Source organism: Chironomus tepperi, unplaced genomic scaffold (assembly GCF_022539635.2).
Source record: "Chironomus tepperi strain 1889 unplaced genomic scaffold, CSIRO-AGI_Ctep_v1 contig_422, whole genome shotgun sequence".
Lineage (NCBI taxonomy): Eukaryota > Metazoa > Arthropoda > Insecta > Diptera > Chironomidae > Chironomus > Chironomus tepperi.
Window position 1 is genome coordinate 597,915 of NW_027226544.1, and position 18,989 is coordinate 616,903.

At 32.5% G+C, this 18,989-nt stretch overlaps 1 protein-coding gene across 1 annotated transcript in view; it reads right to left on the minus strand.

Moving 5' to 3' along the window:
- Positions 1 to 414: 414 nt before the first annotated feature.
- Positions 415 to 18,989, minus strand: part of LOC139097467 (uncharacterized) — a 33,541-nt gene continuing 14,966 nt past the window's right edge. The window contains exons 2-5 of the mRNA XM_070649334.1: positions 9,818 to 10,372; positions 6,899 to 7,125; positions 5,581 to 5,757; positions 415 to 5,507 (exon numbers count right to left, since the gene is read on the minus strand). Of these exons, the coding sequence (XP_070505435.1) occupies positions 5,261 to 5,507; positions 5,581 to 5,757; positions 6,899 to 7,125; positions 9,818 to 10,054 (888 nt within the window). The 5' untranslated portion in view covers positions 10,055 to 10,372 and the 3' untranslated portion in view covers positions 415 to 5,260. The remainder of the gene's footprint in view (positions 5,508 to 5,580; positions 5,758 to 6,898; positions 7,126 to 9,817; positions 10,373 to 18,989) is intronic.

Consider the following 18,989-nt stretch of genomic DNA (forward strand, 5'->3'; position numbering starts at 1 on the left):
GTGAAAAATAATAAAATGAACTGCACGTGAAGGAACAAAGCGTGATTAAATTGCAATTTCCAGCCTTTAAAGGTCATTATAAGCACATGTTGTTGCCACGATAAGCTGCGGTTTCTGAAAAGTTTGAAAATACTCGAAAATAATTAAAAAAGTTTAACTTTTTAATTTAGTTTTTCCAACAGAAATTTTTTAATTACTTTTTTTTTTCTTTCCTTATTTTGCAATTAATAGTTTTGTTTTCATCATCAACCGACTTTTGCTAAATAGTTTGCAATCTTCTAATATAAGTAATATGTTAATAACATTTTGATTTTTTTTTTCATCAAAATTTGACAGAAATATTTTCAAAACTTTTTCCTCTTTTCTTTTGACATGAAAAATAATAAAAGATTTAAAGTTTTTTTTTATTTCATTATAATTCATAGCTCTAGGTGATTCAAAGGTCATTATTGCTGGTAATTTACTAATTAATCTTTTGATTGACACGAAATAAAATTGGTCTGCCTACATCTGAATCTGATATTTAACATTGCCAGCTTGTCTAGGGTTGTACGGTGTCTAAACGTGTAATTGAAGTCACAGAGCTCTAATAACCTTTGATACCTAGCATTTCACATTAATCATCATCATCAGCATCATTTGTACAATCACAAGAACAAAAATAAAAAAAAATCGTCATTAGCTTATCGTTCATCAAATGCAAAAATATTATTATTCATTTTTATTCATATCATTCCTCAAATAACATCAATTATTTTTAAAATAATTAATATTTCATATGACATTTCTGCGAACTTTTTTTTTGGGGGTAGAGATTAAATTTCTTATGTCATTATTTATTTATTTATTTTTTTGAGGATTTCCAACATCTATTGAAGTCTATTATCATTTTTTTTTTGGATCTTTTATTATATTTTTGAATTAATTTTTATTAAATTTTTATAAATGTAAAGTTTTTTTTATTAAATGAAATTTGATTTGTAAATTTTTTTTATTTTTTAAAAATTTGCATTTTTTCAATTTTGGGAAGTCTTGTTTGGTAAGGATTAGTGGACAAATTTTTGAAACATTTTTTTTTTTTTCATTTTATTATGAATATTTTCGACGAAATTTCCATTACATTATGTGTCTTAAGCACATTTAAAAGCCAGCAAACTTGAAGAAGCTAATTTGAAATTCAAGAGTTTTTATAGGAATTTGAATTAAGGGGCGTAAAGGTATATTTCGTAGTTTGACACCCTTGACTGTTGACATTAATTTTAAAATTAATTTTTATTTTGCAAATCTAATTGAAATAAGCTATTAAATAGTGCTTAACTAACATTTCTATGCATCAAATTACTAAGTGCAAGTAAAAAATTCATTCAAGAATTAGAATATTCATATTTTAAGGTTAAATAATTTTAAAATTCCATAGAACTTCCATAAGTTTAATAATAATTTTGGTTCCATAGCAGCAATCATTAATCGTTTACATGATTTGTCCACTAAAACTAATTTATAACAATTTAAATTATCAATTTAAAATCATTAATCAACAAACTTATCAGGATTTTTTCGAATATTTCCAACATATCAAATAATAATGAATTAAAAGACTGAATAACAAGTTTAATTATACGTTAATATTCAACAATCACTCTCTCATAATATATATTAAATCAAGAGGTAGTTGACTAAGAAAATAAAAGAAAAAAAGGAATAAAATTACAATTTCTAGACTAATTCACAGACAGATACTTCGCAAACGGAATAAGGCGAGAGTACAAAGTCTTTCGTGTGATTTTTTTCTTCATTTATATATATTTTTATATTTTTCTTCACAAATTATAAAATAAGAATAACCTCAACGAGTCGAAGGAGCTGTTTGATCTTTATTCGGATTTCCCATGAAGAAGAAAATATCGCAGATTACAACAATAAAATGTTTTGTCTTGAAGAATTTTGATTATTTTGATGATATGCGAATGACCGCGACAGCTCTCGACATTTCTCTTTTTAGATGGGAATCTGAGTAGGTCATGTGCTACTCAAGTAAACTCACTGAAATAGACGATTTTGAGGTTAGGATTTTGATTATGGATTTGGATTAGTAATGTCCAAAGTTGTGTTATGCCGCGGCACATCTGGGTGGTAGGCAACGATCGAGATCGCCTTTTACATGACAATTTTGAGGTTAGGATTGGGATTATGGATTTGAATCAGTATTGTCCAAAGTTGTTTTGTACCACGGCACATCTGGGTGGTAGGCTATGATCAAAATAGCACGTTGCATGACAATTTTGAGGTTAGGTTTGGAATGATGGTGTTAAACCAGTGTTCAAACCTTTTTGGCATGGCGCATCTAGGTGGTAGACCACGATCGAAACTGCACACTGACGGTGCACTAGTATGCCGCAGCACACAGTTTGGACATCACTGAGTTATAGGTTAGGATGAATTTAACTCTCAATAAAGTTAATAATTGAAGGCTTCAAATTGACAAAATTAGAAAGGATCGTACAATAATTATGTAATTTGGCTGATGGCATTTGGTAGACCCTTAATAAAGTTGTCTAATACTTAGTAATTTTAAGGTTAAGAATTATTAAAATTCCCTGTAAATATACCCAAACAGACAAAGAGCATCCTCTCGAGAGCTTATCCATCTTAAATATACTGGATGAGCATGCTGTTTATGAGCATACTCTACTCTTGAGAGAACTCTAATTGTCTGTAAAGGATAGTCATCAATTCAAGTGAGTTTCTCTTCCCAAATCCCAAGAAACAAGCTCGATACAAAAAATCCAAAAGAACAAAACAAAACAAAAATTTTTTTCATTATCATATTCATCACTATATTCTTTAATTTTTTCATTGATTAATACGAATAAGGGCGACAAAGTGCCACTCTGTGATATAATCTAATTAATTATGATTTTTTTGTGTGTTTATTTTTAAGACAATTTCATAGCACTCTTTTTTTAAAAAGACATTGATTTATGGGAAATATACTTTGGTGCGCTAAATGTGCATCTTTCATTTAAAATTTCATTTTCTCTAAATAGTTTTTTTGCAGAGTGTTGGCTGTCTCAAAATTAAATCTCAATTTTTTCAAAAAAATTTTTGTCGTTAAAATTCAAATTTTTTTTGACCGTTATTTTTACTTTTCTTCGTAACGAAAATTTTCATTTTAAAATAAGTTGAGTTCGAATTTTTCGACAATCTAATGTCGAAAAACTCAAAATTGAGACGGCCACACTCTGCTTTCATCAATTTTAGATGCATTTTGAATAAATATTTCCAACGGTTTTTAGAATTTTGAAAATCATAGATCAAAATTTATTTAAGGATTTGAACCAAAAAAGGTTGAGCAAAATTACTTAATTAATAATAAATTATAAATTTTGTTAACATTTTTTCTTGTTTTTTTCTCATTAAATTAAGCATAATAAAAAATAAAATATTTTTATCCTTTTTTTGTCATTCTAGTCTAAAATATTCAATAATAAAATTTTCTTCTATCAAAATATGTCCCTAAAAAAATTAAGGTATAAGGTATATAATTATAAAGTTCACAGTACGGTGCAAACTACTGTAATATTAAAAAGTTACATGAGTTACATATTATGCTCTATACATTTACAGTACAAGGTGTAAATAGGAAATAATTCAAGGACAATTCTGTTGTAAGGATTCCCATTATAATCTGAATAGCTGTTTAAGGCTCGTGAAAAGCTCATTAGGCAAGAAATGCTTCATGTTTTTTTCCGTATTTGAGTTTTTGCGCTTCTATTTTCGTGATAAATAATTACATAGGAAGTAAGTTCTGTAATTCCTTTTACGTTCTTCATTCCGGTTGTAATGTAATTGGATTATTCTACTCAATTATCATTGCAAAAACATCACTGGGAAGTAAATTTTCAGCTTGAAACCGTCCATAATTGCATAGAACATAATTTGACCCAATCCTGAATTGTATACTGTCATAAAATTGGTCTAATGACGGCATTTTGTCACACTGCTGACATATTTAATTTAAATTTACCAATCAGTGGACTAAAGGATGCCTAAACTCTAGGTAGACATGGAAATTTAGCTGCAAATAGCGATTTTATTGCGACCAAACCTAGTTACACCTGGAAGTTAGCTTAATGACATCGGGACGGTGATTTAAAGGTTAACCTTGTAGTAAACTAATAGCAACTAATTGCTAATGACTAGCTTAACTCCAAATCCAATCTCTGAATCACCATTCCGTTATCGTCCAGATAAATTTGAAGGTTATGAAGTTTAGTCGCAATAATAACCTTATAGCTTAATTTTCAATGCCAACCCGGATCAGCATGACAGCATACAACTCAAATATATTTCTATCATATCATCTACATAAGTCTTCAAAAAGACAAAAATCTTTAGTTACTAATTATTATATTAAGTCATTAATTCTCAATTTTTTAAGCACAAAAATGATTCGTCAAAAATGCATGATTAAATCGGTTTTGATTCAATATGAAAATTTTTAATGGAAAATGTACTTGATTTTTATAGAAAGATATCTCGTCACAAAACTCACAAATGTAATACTAGATTAATGCTTTATCTCAAAAATGGTAGAAATGTCTTTAAAATTGAAGAAATTTTAAATATTTTTTGGCGGGAAAAATCTTTGTTTTGTTTACATTACAGATTATATTATATTTCTTATTAAAACCGCATATTTAATTGTGTATTTTCTGGTTGTTTATCATGTAATTAATTCAATAGTTAATAAGGAATATCCTCGAACTACTGTAACTGGTTACAAACTTACACTAAATTCGACATTAATTCTACCATTGAATCATCTAGACAAAAAAAATTCTTTTGTTAAATAGTTCCCGAAGTGGAACTAAAATATGTTGGAACTAGTCATCGACTGCACAGTTACTTGCCATCAACTAGTCATAACATATTTATGTCCAATTCAGGGATTTTAGAAGTTTCCTTCTGGATTACATCTTGCATATTTGTTTTCTCAAAATAACCACTCGCTAGTTATGAATCTTGCATGAATTTTTGACGATAACGTTTGTGTGTGTGTATGTGTGTGTATCTTACAGCCTAATAATAATCTTTTTCTCTTTAAATAAATAAAAAATACAATTAATTTGATCTAAAAGAACTGATTCAAATTATCACTAAATTGAAGGAGGTTTTTGATAAAGAAAGAAAAAAAGCCTCAAAAATATGATGAAAGGAAAGAGAGTTTCAGCAAAAAATATATATGAATCAAGTCAACTTAGTCAATCCATCGAAAATGTGGAATTGTTGGAGCGATTGTAAACCAATGAGTATCATCAATGTGTTTGAATCCCAATTTTTGGAACATTTGTCGTGACTTGTAGTTGGATTCGACAATTCCGGCTGTTACGTCTTTCGATTGTTCGGCTAAACGTCTTGACATAAGCTTAACTATTAATGAACCAAGACCGCGACGTTGAAAACGTTCGTCAACTTGAAGACTGCCGAAGCTTCCCATTTCGATTCTAATTGGATGTAGAAATAATAGCAGTTATTAGAGGATTAATAATCCATAAATGTAATTATTCATATACATACCTCAAGCACCATGCAATCAACTCATCTTCTTCCTTTGTGAAAGCACCAATATTCAAATTCATTTCAATCAACCTTTGAATAAAATATAAGGATCCATTGTGTGCATGTGGCCACAAATCATTAATTTTTTGCCCATCGGTGGGTACCAATTGCTTTAAATAGATTCCCTCAGGTGTTCTGTAATGATATGAAGTATTTTTGGGTATTATTATCGAGAAGTTATCTTTTATTTAAGGTGAAACTTTGAGACATGACCTGTCAGAATGAGTAGGAGGCACTTAAGTTGACTTGGAGTGATCTAAACATTCTTAATTAGTGCTTTGACTAGACAAATGGGTATCAATAGCTTGATTTTTTAGTTGAGTTCAGAAAGAGTTTGAAGGACTTGATTGGAATCAGGGTGGAGTCGAACTACACTGGAATTGGACTAAATTGGAATCGCTACTTTGGAGTCGGTTTACTTTGGAGTCGGACTACTTTGGAGTCGGACTACTTTGGAGTCGGACTACTTTGGAGTCGGACTACTTTGGAGTCGGACTACTTTGGAGTCGGACTACTTTGGAGTCGGACTACTTTGGAGTCGGACTACTTTGGAGTCGGACTACTTTGGAGTCGGACTACTTTGGAGTCGGACTACTTTGGAGTCGGACTACTTTGGAGTCGGACTACTTTGGAGTCGGACTACTTTGGAGTCGGACTACTTTGGAGTCGGACTACTTTGGAGTCGGACTACTTTGGAGTCGGACTACTTTGGAGTCGGACTACTTTGGAGTCGGACTACTTTGGAGTCGGACTACTTTGGAGTCGGACTACTTTGGAGTCGGACTACTTTGGAGTCGGACTACTTTGGAGTCGGACTACTTTGGAGTCGGACTACTTTGGAGTCAGACTACATTGGAGTTGGAATACACTAGAATCGGACTACACTGGATTCGTACTTTAATGTCTGTTTGGAGTCTACTGGATTCCGACTTCCTGAGTCCTGTCAACTCTGAATTAAACAAAAAGTAAAACTTCCAGGTGTTTTGGGGCTGAGATGAGGAAATAATTACAAATATTCTTTGTAATTTTACGAAAATTGCTGGTTTTGTCAAGTACGGAGGATGTTTGATTCCATTATGTATAAGGCAAGAAAGGTCTAGATCCGTGAATGGCATCAATCAGGGTTCGGCTGTTTAACATAGCCTCAGGATACACGAAGTAGTCAAACTCTTTTCTGACTCTAGAATTTGATATTCTATCAAGGTTTTCTAAGATTAATGCTATTGATTTCCTGACAGTAGTAAATCCCACAAAAGAACCAAAAAATGCTACTTACGCTGTATCAAACTTCAATGCTTCTTCCTTGGGCAAATAATGGAAATTCAACATAAATGACTTCTCAATTGGTAAACGTTTCTTCTCCATGACTTGCAAAACAGCAGGCAAATGGCGCTGACAAACAGACGAGACATCAAAACCTTTGCTCCAATCCAATAAATTAAGAATGCGCTTCAATTTTTTATTGCTTTCATCAAGTGTGTACATAAATAAGCGATAGCGATCCTGAAATGATATTATAAATGGAAATTGGAATTTTAATTCTGTGGATAATTTTGTGGATGTCGTGTTTTGGTCGTTAAAAAATTTTTATTTATAGTTGGAATATTTTTGGATGTTTTGTGGTTCATTCGAGAGCTTTTACGTGGCTTAAAAACGTCACAAAATAAATAATGACTCAGTAAGGTACTTTAGTGGCTATATTAAGAGCCTTTTGTGTCTAAAAATGGCACCAAAGCCACTCATTCAAGCACTTGTCATATATAAATTTTTCTTTTGACTATTTTCGTCTATATACCGCAACGAGCAGCACACTCAAAGTCAATTATGCACACTTATCGGATAATTGGCGCCGAAAATGTGATTAAAAAGTTTTTTTTTACATTCTTCAAAATGTGAGTCGTAAATAAGTTAAAGCATCCATAACAGTATACTGTGAATATGAGCAAATGTTGGTTTTGTTGACAGGGATGTGTTAAGGAAGTGATAAGGTCATATGTCAACAGCAGGAGATGATCAAGAAATGCACAAATTGGGAAATTTATCAAAAGTTCGGATCCTGCACGGCGTGACTAACTTGATAACGTATTTGGCTTAAACCCGATAACATGCCAAAGTCACGTCAGCCTATTGCCGGATTTTGATTTACCGACTTGTGCTATTTGGTTCTGCTATTTAAACATCTTGACCTTTATATCCTATCAATGATTACCTTTGGATAGAGTTCGTCCGGAATTACAGGTCTGCAGCCTTAAATGAACTATAAGGTACAGCCTGCAACTGCCTGCCTTCACATCTAAATTGCAAGAAATGCAGAACCTGCAGTTCTTAGACGAACCCAACTTCTAGATCAAAAAATTCTAAACCCTTCATCATCCTTTACGACTCTCTTAACAACTTCCAACTACACTTCTACATATTTGCTCATAGCAAGCTCAAAGCAGCTCTCTGTTCTGATAGGATTTTTGTTTACGTTTGTTCTTTTGCGTATTTACATGATATGACCTTGAATTCATGCTGAATTGTAAACACAAAAGCATACCCTAAAGCTCTGATTTCCATACTTAAAGCTTGACGTATTTTGTATTTTGATATTTTTTAATTGGAAAAACAATTTTTGAGGCTTTTATGTAGAATAATAGAAGCTTTAATGCTTTGTAAGGTTTTAGATTGTGTTGAGGAGAGATGGGGGGTCCTCGGTTTGAATAATTTGAGATTTTTGTGTTTGAACTTGAAAAGGAAATTCCCGAGTTGATATCAACTAGGCATTAAATTGCCATGAGTATCAGCAGGGCATCAACTTGACATTGTGTAGTTCTAACTTACTTTTATCCACTAGAGACGATGATACCCAGAATTATTCAATTTTAGGATCCCCCGTCATCGCAAATTTGATATTTTCCAACCATTTAAATTAATTCCTTCGTGGAAAGCTTCTTAAAGCTTCTAGCAACAAAAGACAAAAAAAGCGTTTTTTATTCCATTTTGGGAATTAAATTTCGAATCCCACTTCATTAAAAATATATTAGAATATAATCCAAAAATATCTATATCGTGTTCAATTATTTAAGTTGTATTTTCACTAGTATGGTGTAGTTAAGGTCTAATCGGTAAGATAAATAAATTTAGAAACATCGTGACATGACGTTGTGCTACCTGTTAATAACGTGATTAGTTAGACAGTATTGAGTCATTTTGTGATGAAAGATGTTTATTTTTGTTGACGGAAGATATTGGCAGTGATGAATTATTGTGAAATTCAATTAATAGTGACGTTTAATGTCAGTTTCACTTGATTTTGTCAGCAATTCATGGAACTTTTGTGATTCTTCATTTGGACTATATATAAAGTGATTGAAAGATCTAGCCATATGAGCTGTAGTCACTTCGTGTACCTCATCCTTTACATCTACAGTTTATAGTGCGATCGGAGCCACTTGCAAGCACTCATTTGGACTAACTTGAATGTAACAATTCACACCCAAATTGAAAATTTGGTGTAAATTTGATTTAACGAAAGATAAATCTCAACAAGCTCCTAACAGGCAAAGAGACCGCTTTTAAGTACCGTAGAGGTATTTCTGTATAATAAAAGCTTGCTCTTTACTTGTTAGGGAACAGAAGACTCAATCTGTATTCATCACAAAAATCATACAATTTGATAAAATTTTCAAAGCAATTCAGCAACTTAATCATCCCCGAGCGACATAAATGAAGAAGACTTAGTCACGGAGCTTTGAACTACTGCTTCCATTTACTGTTAATGGAAGAACTCCTCAGAAGCTCCGTGATGGAGCCTTCATTATGTGTATTGCTCGTGATTGTCTCATAAAATCCTTTGCAAATTGAAGAATTTTATCCAAAAATTATGAAAAAAGGAGTGGCTTGACCATATATTTCGCTTCCTGGATAAGCTTGTTGATAGCCTAACCTTGCCCGCAGACCAAGCCGTCATTTTTTGTATTCAAATGTTCTTCTTATTACCATATTTTCATTTATATCTACTGATAAGCCTTAAAGGCTATATCCATTAATCCACCATGCTCCTCGCATTCAATATCTTTCTGCTATCTTCATTCCAAATTCACATTTTCATTTCCTTCGTAGAAACCACATTTCACATCCAATAACTCAAACGACATCAAAAACCCCGCACATTTTTCAAATAAAAATAAATGACACAAGTCAGTTAACTTACAATGATAACGAATGTTCCATCCTTTCTCCATTCACCATTAAGACAATAGATCTTCAAATTCTTAATATTGTTGACCTTTTCAAGCCATTCCATATAATTCTCAATCAAGTAATAAGCAGTTATATTTTTTGGCCAATTAGCCTTAAACATGTTGCGCAACTTAATCAAGCTATATTGTGGAATTTCGACAAGCTTGTCTTCCGCTTCTTCATGATGATGTCCACTCATTCTTGACATTCTTTTTTGTTTTACAGCTGACTTTTTAAAAACAGGAGCTTTCTGTGTTTACGTTGAAATTCAATTGATTATTGATAGCACAAGTACGAATGGCAAGCTGTTTATATATTCCTTTGTTGTTGTCCAACTGTCGTCCGATTATTGACTGAGTAGGAAATAGGAAAGCGTAGCAGAAAAAATACACAGCGGATTTTTTTTTTTATAGATTTAAATGTTGCTGTTGCCTCCGAACGTTGAGAAAATGTTTTTCTTTCTCTTTTTTTTTATTTACGTTTGTTGATGATCGGCTATCGGCAATATAAGCGGGACGTTGTGAATCTATTTGTGAGACAATAAAAAGAAAAGAATAACATTAGTATACGTACGTAAGGATCAATAAATATTGAATCGGAAAGAAAATAATATTTTCATATGTGACGTAAACAGGCAGGGATGGATGTAAAGAAATTTTTAAGCAAAAACAAGTTGAAATGTCATGAAACTTCGTTCAAATGACAAATACAAATATTTGTGTGATGAGATCTCAATGCAGTCTTATGACTAGCCTTTATTTTGCAATATGTATCAGATTACGGCTTAGACGAAGTGGAACCTAATAATTGTTTATTAATTTGATGCCAAATTGTTTATTGTTGTTGTTGTTGATTGTAAATTTTTTAAGGCATTATTATGAGAATGATGTTTGTTTTGACGGATTCGTAAGTGACGTAGAGTACTACCCGAGTGGAGAAAAATACGTTAGAATTGGTCATCAACTAGACATTAGCTTGCCGTTAACTAGTTATTAAATATTTTTGTTCACTCGGTGTAGACGGATTGTCTATTGGAATTTAGAGTTTATAGGAGAGTTTGAAGGGTTTATGGTGATTTTATAGAGGGCAAGCGATAACGCGATCGCCTCAATTACTCATGGTAAGACACTCTCGATAGAGATAGTAATACACTTGGAATCGGTAATTGACAAGCGGTTGTCAGCAAAAGAGCCAGCTGAAGACACGAAATAAGGAAGTCAATTGATCACAATTGAACTGTACGGCTAATAAAGTAATTCAGTAAGGGTTTAACAGAAAACAACCAAGACTATACCCGAACAGTGCAATGTGGTCGCTAGAAAACCAAAGCTCGAAGTCAATTCAGATTTTGTATGAAAATGTCGAATTTAGTCGACTCGACTCCCTACAAAATTTGAGTCGACTTTGAGCTAGTCGCTAAGACAATGTCGTCATAATGGCTATTTATGACTCATTATAACGACGAGAAATGAGATTTTCAGGAAGATCTAATATTTCTATACAACTTACTTGGTGCTTTTCAATAAGTTCAAGTCAATTTCAAGAAGAGATTTGATAATAATTCATGGATTACTGTGTCTTATATAACGATCTAAATTGTGATAAACTGTGCAGGTACTCAATGTAATAATTGATCTTATTACGAAACTTTCATGTTATGATCCAGTGACTAATTAGTATGAACTAGGGTTTGACAATTGCATGCAGGTAAGCGCATACTTGTAAGCAACTACCGAGTCCTTAGTAGTCACTAGATCAAATCCTAGTGTGAACATGTTTAGAAACCAAATTCCAACAAATTTTACAATTTAATCAACTTCAAGTGACAAAAACTTGCACTCTTCCAATTCAGCCCCCAAAATGTCACCCCATATTCCTCAAACCATCTCACACACTTGGCAATGAAAATGTTCCATCCCATAAATCTTTTTAAACTATTTTCGAAAAAAAAATGTAAATTGGTCTATATGATTACGTAGTTGACACATTCTGACATATATTTATCGTCTTTTGCGCGACTTGTCGTACGACAAGATATTCGCACTTATGAGACGTCAGGCAAAAATGAATGATTGACTACGTTTGGCTGGCTTATTTTTTTGCACATCTTTATGTGCTTTTCATCGAGTTTACTTAATGCGATAATTACAAATTGATTTCATGTGTCGGCAATGGCATTCTTTGTGGATGAAAATTGATGTCATTATTTATAGGAATCCAAAAATTGGGTAGGATTTGGTTTTTTGTTGATTAATGAGAGCTGTAATAAAGGAAAGTTCGGCTTGAACAGCACATATCGTTCAATTAAGTGATGGGCAACCTGCGTATGCCGAGTGAGGTTTCGGTCGAGGCTTATCACCCAGATATCCCACATGTGCCCACCACTGGGTTAATTGACGGTAAATTCAGTTTCAGGCTGATGTACTCTGATTTGATGGCCGTATTAATATTGGGAACCATGTCAGAGTCACTTCGGGCTGTTAATGGACTTTGGATCGACTAACCGACTTGTGCAATTCGGGTTCCTTAATCTACATCAATGATGGACAAACTGTGTTCCGTGACATAACAGTGACTAACCGTATGTCATAAGGTTGTCTACCACTGATTCTACATAATATTCAATTCAATTGCCTGTCCATCACCACCAAATTCCTTTACATCTACCTAATAAAACTTTAAATTTGTTTATAAACATTCTAAAATGTTCAACAAAACATTAGCACCCAACTATGTATAAACAAACCACACATTTTATATTCTTTTGGCTCTTTAACTTAATGTCTATTATTATCGAAAATCACATAAATATCTAGGCTGTTGATCTCATTCGATGACGCAGCCGATTTTATGTGAAACTTTTTTCACATTTGGCATGAAAATAGAAAAGAAAATTTTTTTGTTTAACGACTGGTCGGCTGACAATCTCGAGTCGACGGATGAAAGAGAAACAGCCAAAAAATTTCAAGGACTGCGAAGATTTCTGTGCTTCGTTTCATCTGTCGGGCTTAAAACTTGGCACAGTGCGTAAATGTATCAAAAGTGTGAATAACAGATTCTGTGTGGATATAGTCACGAAAATTTTTTCACAATTTTCTTTTTATTACGCTTTATTTTCGGCAAAAAAAAAATTTATTGTCATACTTTCATAATGTAGGATCGTCAAACTGCGCCTTGAACCTCCAACGTGAGTTTAGTTTAAAATCCAATTTTAAAAACACGTACACGAGATGATGGGTCGTGAATTTTTTGTGTTATGTTAGACAGTTTTTTAGATATTTTTAGAAGCTGGTGGGTCAATATATGGTTTAGTTTGTTACTATTTGATGCTGTTTGTTTCGGATTTGGATGAGATATAATGAGACTCTAACTGTAAAGTGGAGTCTAAGGGTTCTTGTTGAGGAGACCAAGGATTCTCAGGTTTTGTCTCGAGATTTGTCGATACCGAGACTTCAAAGAATTTCTTTGTATTCTCGGACTCAGTCAAGGTCTCGGTCTCAGGCTCAAACTCTAACTTTGACTTAGACTCAGCCTTAGTTTGAACCACAGAGCCAGTCTCAGTCTCAGTCTCAGTTTCAGTCACAGTCTTAGTCCCAGACTCGGTCTTAGTCCCGGTCACAAGCCTGATCTCGGTCACAGTCCATGTATCAGTTTCGGTTTTAGCCTCAGTCCAGGTCTAGGCCTCAGATCTGATCTTTGTCTCGAAGATTTATCAAAACCGAGACTTTTGGAAACCCTAGTTGAATCTAAGAAAAGCATATGTAACCATTTTGTCATAAATATTAAATGCAGTCTTTGTGCAACTGTGGCTGACTGGATCAACAACAAACAGAAAATCATTCATTTTGTGAAGAAGTGAGTTCGAATCCCATCAAAAAATCAATTTTTCATTAACAAAATTCAATGATTCTTCAAATTTATGCACAAAATTGTGAATTAAGCAATTTTAAAGCTTAAATCCTTATTGAGTCGTTCACAAACACATACAATCCTTTTGGTCACTAATTTCTAAGTATCACAAACTTCCCTCTTTCTTCTTTTCCTCCTAAATCAATCTGATTGTTACTAAATAACCTCCAATCACCGGAAATCTTAATTTCCTTATAATCAACCATCCTAATCCTCATGACTGACTATTATGCACAAAACTCATTACCACAATTCACACTCGTGTATATCTCTGCAGGTGACAATCAACCTCAATTCGCAATGCGTCAACTTGAACGTCATTTCTATATGGTTACAAAATCAACATAACCTCAAAATCTAAATACTTTCTATTTGTTCCTAATTCTCACTAATTTCCTCACATTACATTAAGCAATCCATAGTTATTGAGGATTATAAATCATTAACAGCTTCCGCACAGTTGAATTTCCTACGAAAAATATCCATAACATCATCTTCTTCCTTAAAAATTTTTTGGTAATTTTCCATTCATAATATTTTTTTAACGATTTTCATTCTATAAATAAATGAGCATGTATCAATAGCTGAGATGGAAATCGAAACAATTTCTTTTCTGTTTTCATCATTGATATTGCCAATATGGCCGAGCTCATAAAGTCCTTACACAATTGAAAATTTAATTTGATACACAAACAATTAAATTTTTCTTTTATTCATTGCTGTTTTTAATTTTGAAATAGATGAAGAGGAGGAATGGGATGAAAAATAATAATAATCATGGTGGGGTAGATGATGGACATTATTATTGAGTTTTGATGTGAGAGATTATGAGTGGTTTGAGTGATGTTATTGAGAGATAGGAACAGGCATTGTTGATGTCGAGACAAGGATAGAAAATTCAGATTGCAATTGTGATCAGTTAGCAAGTGCTAGCCAGCGATAGTCAGCTCAGTTGGCTAGTTTCAGATTTCATCTAACAGAGGCCATGGATCACAACTGATCTGTACTACTCTAGTGTCTAAGCAGCATGAAAACAGTGATATAGAGCCATACAAAGGCAAATCTGTCAATGCGATAGTAAGGCCTCTGTGGTCGAGTAGTTAGACATCAGTCTGAATATCTGTATTACTCTATTGTGAGTAAATGGTTTCAATTCCCATTACAGATCAATCATTCAATTCATTATATAAAGGAGTATTGTCCAAACTGAATGAATTGCATTCTGGGTGTAGTCTTAGATTTTGATTGCCACCAAGGAATGCCGTGGTAGGAAAAAAGCTTTGTCAACATTGATATAGATTGTTGTCGATATGACAGGGATATACGCAAAATGCTCATGACATTACAACTCAACAACTAAGTCAATGGATCATAATTGATCTAGGAAGTAATTATGCTGAACTCAGTTACTATTTTGAAATTATAATGAAACCAAAACATCAAGAAAACATGTTGGACTTCAAAAATTGGACGGATGTCAGCAAATCAGGCTAATGAAACGTTTCATGACCTGACCTGCAGCTACCTAATGGCAACGAACCTTTTCGACCCAACTAAAGCACTCATTAATATTTGTAGTCTTGAATTAATTTGTTTTGTATTCCCAAAAAAGCAGAACGACGCCTTAATCAATAATTATTTGCATATCTTTGCAGTTAGTCTTATATACCCAAAAATATCCCATAATAAATTCTCGAAATTATACCCACTCGGCGATTAAACCAGAATCTTTTTCCTACTTTTCCTTCTGTTTTCAAACAATTTGTTTTAATAGTCATTGACCACGATAAAGCTTAATCATCATTATATTCAAAATGAGTAGAAAGTTCTATTATTAAAAAGCATGGAGAGAATTGATAATGAAGCAAGATAGAGCATTGCACGAGCTCTTAAATGTGCAATAATTTATTATTTCCACTTCTTCTTTTATTCCCTACAGGTTTTCCTTATGCTATTGTACTTGAGGTATGTTGGGAAAGTAGCTGCACGTGGATTTATGAGCACTTCAAAGTTGTATTATGCTGAAAATGCAATTTTGTTTGGATTGTTTTTGTAGTTTAAGTGGTTATGGAAATTTTAGGTATTTTTATTGGTTTTGTGGGGTGGATGGATGTGGATGTTGCAGGATTGTTGCAATTTCTGGCAATTTTGAGGTTATGTTATGGAAGATATCGATTTATACTCAAGTTTGTGGCAATTTTAACCGGAATTACCCATTATTCAGGTATATTTCAACTATTAATCACTATGCATCCATTTCCAGCACCAATAATTACCAATTATACCAATAAATACCCATTATTCATGTCTATCCCAACCATCAACCCCCTAAACATCAATTTCCAGCACCAACAACTATCCTCAATATCCAACTTACTAGTCACCTTAGCTATCCATTGAAATCTGATACCTTAAATGTGAATATCGCCTTTTGATCAACTTCTGAGCTTATTAAAGTCATTAAATTCAACGTGAATTACTTGAAGCTTTAAAACTGCTTTGGTCAGCAACAAATCGTCATCAATTACATATTTAATAAGAATAAATTGTTTATAATTTATTTTCATACTTTATGTATTGTAATACAATATGTGCATGACATGTGAATACTCAAAATTTGTTCAGCTTTGATCAAAACAAAATGATGAATTTGCAAAGAAAAAGAGTTTGTTTGCATGTGAATTGAGTCATCACAGTGTCAAGGTATTTGTGAAATTTTCGGCTGGTACGGAAAAAATTAATGAATGGAAAATTTGAGATTTTTTTGTTGTGGCTGTTGATGGATTTAGGTTTTGTTTGGTTAAGAAAGGCAGAGTTGTTGATTAAATGATGAAATTTTAGCAGCTGTTTGTATTCTGAATCATGTGTGCTGACTAAAATTACCCTAGTATAGCAAGAAAACATGCTTAAAAGAGTAGATCAAGCTGAGAGTATGACTTGTGGGCATTTTCAATTAGTATGTTTAAGTAGAGCAATGCCATTTGCCTCTTAGCGCTATAGAAACAAGGATTGAACAAAAGCGTGCCTCTGGGGAGCACAGTGTGCTCGCTAATGAACCGATACGTCCTTATGCCAACGATAAGACTCGAAGTTACCCTAACCGGGTCTACAAACAAGAATAGTTCAATTAAACTTGTTATTCAATGAATTCGACAAACGTATAAAACTAGGATTTTACATTCGGATAGTTTCGATCTAGTTTTCCTAATCTTTAAACCTATATGCGAGCCTATATGTCTTTTAGTGGACTAACTCAAACGACATAAGCTAACTAATCGATCTAAAGTCTGGTTTCATACCGGCGTGACTCTGATTTGGTGTCAAATTTGTTTTAAATTTGATTCAATTCGAGATATTCGTGCAAGTCAACATATGCACTTAATTTCCTCCTTTCATTCCTACTCTACAAAAAGAATTTCAAAATACAAAATATTGATATGTTTTCAGCCTTGAACTTCAAACTACCTAAAGAAAATAAGAAGATTTTATGGATATTTGTTCAATTTTTATGGGTATTATAGAACTTTCTTCTTATTATTAAGTATTGCATAAGACACAAAATCAATAAGATCTATTCAAGGAAAATTCTGCAAAATTATTGTATTTTTAGATTTTATGACATCAATCCCGATTGTCCAATCGCTTAATACTAGCCATAAAACTATTTTTTACGACTTTTTTTTGTGTACAAAGTTTTTCCTTTTAAAAACAATTTATTAATTTCTATCAACATTTATTTTAATTACTCGACATCAATACGTCACATTTATTACAATATTATTTTTGGCAAAGTTCCGAGACTATCGGTGAATCTTCGCTGATGTACCTTCGAATAGTGAAACTTGAAAGGAATTCGACAGTTAATTTTCTTTACATTTACTATATTTTCTTAATGTTCCTAAACATTTCAACATGATGTGTTTCAAATTTCCTCATTTTTTCGAAAATTACGCAAGCACGTGCTTTGCCTAGTTTTTATTTTCGTCAAAGTCAACGATCATAGCTTATTATACGATCGGTAGCATTAAGGAATGACGATGAAAAAAGAGTTTATCTTTTAAATCACAAGACTAAGTCGTAGAAAATTAAAATATTGAGAAAAGTTTATCTGCTCTGTCTGATTCTAAATTCAATTTAATGATCTCAGCGGAAAGTTTTTTTTTTTATATAATTTTAAATTAAATTAATACGTAAAAAATTCTCTCGGATTTTCCTAGAAATTCGTATGCATTTTATATAAATATTTATATGGAATATGAATCATACAATTAGGTATGAAGAAAATCCAATTAAAGTGACTAATTGGTTTTGAAAATTGAATTGTGTGGAATCAGTTTGTGTAGATTCAAGTAGATTCAGAGTTGATTTGTGGAATTTTAGAGAGTTTAAAGCAGTTTTGTGAAATAAATTCAACAATTTATTTGAAAATGATGCGAATTTGAAGTAAAATTGCGAGAATTGAATCGAAATATTTAGTTACATTGTTAATGAAATTTGAGGAGATGCCAAAAGTATCATTTATGCATCACATGATGCAATAGTTTACATTATTCATGAAAAATTGCAAAAATACAAAATACTGAATCAATTAAAGCAACATTTTCAAATTGCGGAAGCAAAATTCAATAATTTACTTCAAATGATGCAAAAAGGTTCATCATTCTGATCTGAAGATCTGCATCCAATCTGCATCATTTGACTCCTTATATTTTACTTCAAATGATTTGAAATTTTTATATTTTTGCATCTGAAAATCTGCATCATTTGACTCCTTATATTTTGCTTCAAATGATTCGAAATTTCTAAGCTTCTTGCATCTAAATATTCAAAAAATTCATTCTTCTGCATCATTTTGAAATAGCCAACCAAATTTACATCAATCAACAAAGATGCAAACAAAATTGACGCCAAAAAGTTTCAAATAAAATCAGTTAAACCTCAAAATAATTCGAAAATTAATTAAATACATAATTACATTCAATTACTTCCCACTATTAATCATTAATAATTGCAAATCCATAATTATAAATCAATTTTCAACCCATCAAAATTCATATCGACCACTAAAAAACATTCAAAATTCCTCCCTCGTTTGCACTTTAACGACAGTTTAATTTGTTATGATAATTGCTTGTCCACAAAATTAATATTAATATCAACAAATTACTCATAAAATGTATATCGCTTGTAGTGAAATGCAAAACGTGCCCCAGCACGCTATGAAGTATAAAAAA